Below are 590 nucleotides of genomic sequence, written 5' to 3' on the forward strand. Positions count from 1 at the left end.
TTATTTAATTAATTTGTTAAGATATACAATTCGATATTTAAATTCTTCAGTAAATCCAAAAGTTTGGATCCTTGAGCAGTGTGAGATTCGTTTACATTAATGATTTTTCATTCTCAGTCACGTGATTTTTGGTATTCTATCCCACTTGACATTCTACACAAGACGGGGGGGGGGGGGGGTGAACGTCGTGCAGATAAGTTCTGTTTTAGCATATAAATTTGCACTTTATTTGGGAGCATTTCACTTCACGCTCACAAATTCTTTATTAACTAGAGTCATTTTTCTTTTCCATCCACGAGCCCAAACTTTAAAAAAAAATACACGACCTCAGAAATAAACTCCGATTTATTTTCCCCTCAGGATGCGCTGGAGTAGCAGTGGGTCACCCCTTCGACACAATCAAGGTAAGCGTTCTCTTTAAATATGAATAACATCTCTTGTGGGTTATTGTGTACATTTCTGTTGCCGTACAAGTGTATCATGACTAAAGACTTCCGTGATTGCGCAGCCTTGGGGAAGTGGGCGGGGCTAAAGGCAGCTACACCACGCCGACGACCAATCAGCAGTAAAGGAAAGTTGATTAATGATGA

At 39.7% G+C, this 590-nt stretch overlaps 1 protein-coding gene across 1 annotated transcript in view; it reads left to right on the forward strand.

Moving 5' to 3' along the window:
- Positions 1–590, forward strand: part of LOC119590616 (mitochondrial basic amino acids transporter-like) — a gene marked incomplete in the record, with an annotated part of 11809 nt that overhangs the window by 6432 nt on the left and 4787 nt on the right. The window contains 1 exon segment of the mRNA XM_037939294.1: positions 361–404. Coding sequence (XP_037795222.1) covers positions 361–404 — 44 coding nt within the window.

Source organism: Penaeus monodon, chromosome 27, assembly GCF_015228065.2.
Source record: "Penaeus monodon isolate SGIC_2016 chromosome 27, NSTDA_Pmon_1, whole genome shotgun sequence".
In the NCBI taxonomy this organism is placed as follows: Eukaryota; Metazoa; Arthropoda; class Malacostraca; order Decapoda; family Penaeidae; genus Penaeus; species Penaeus monodon.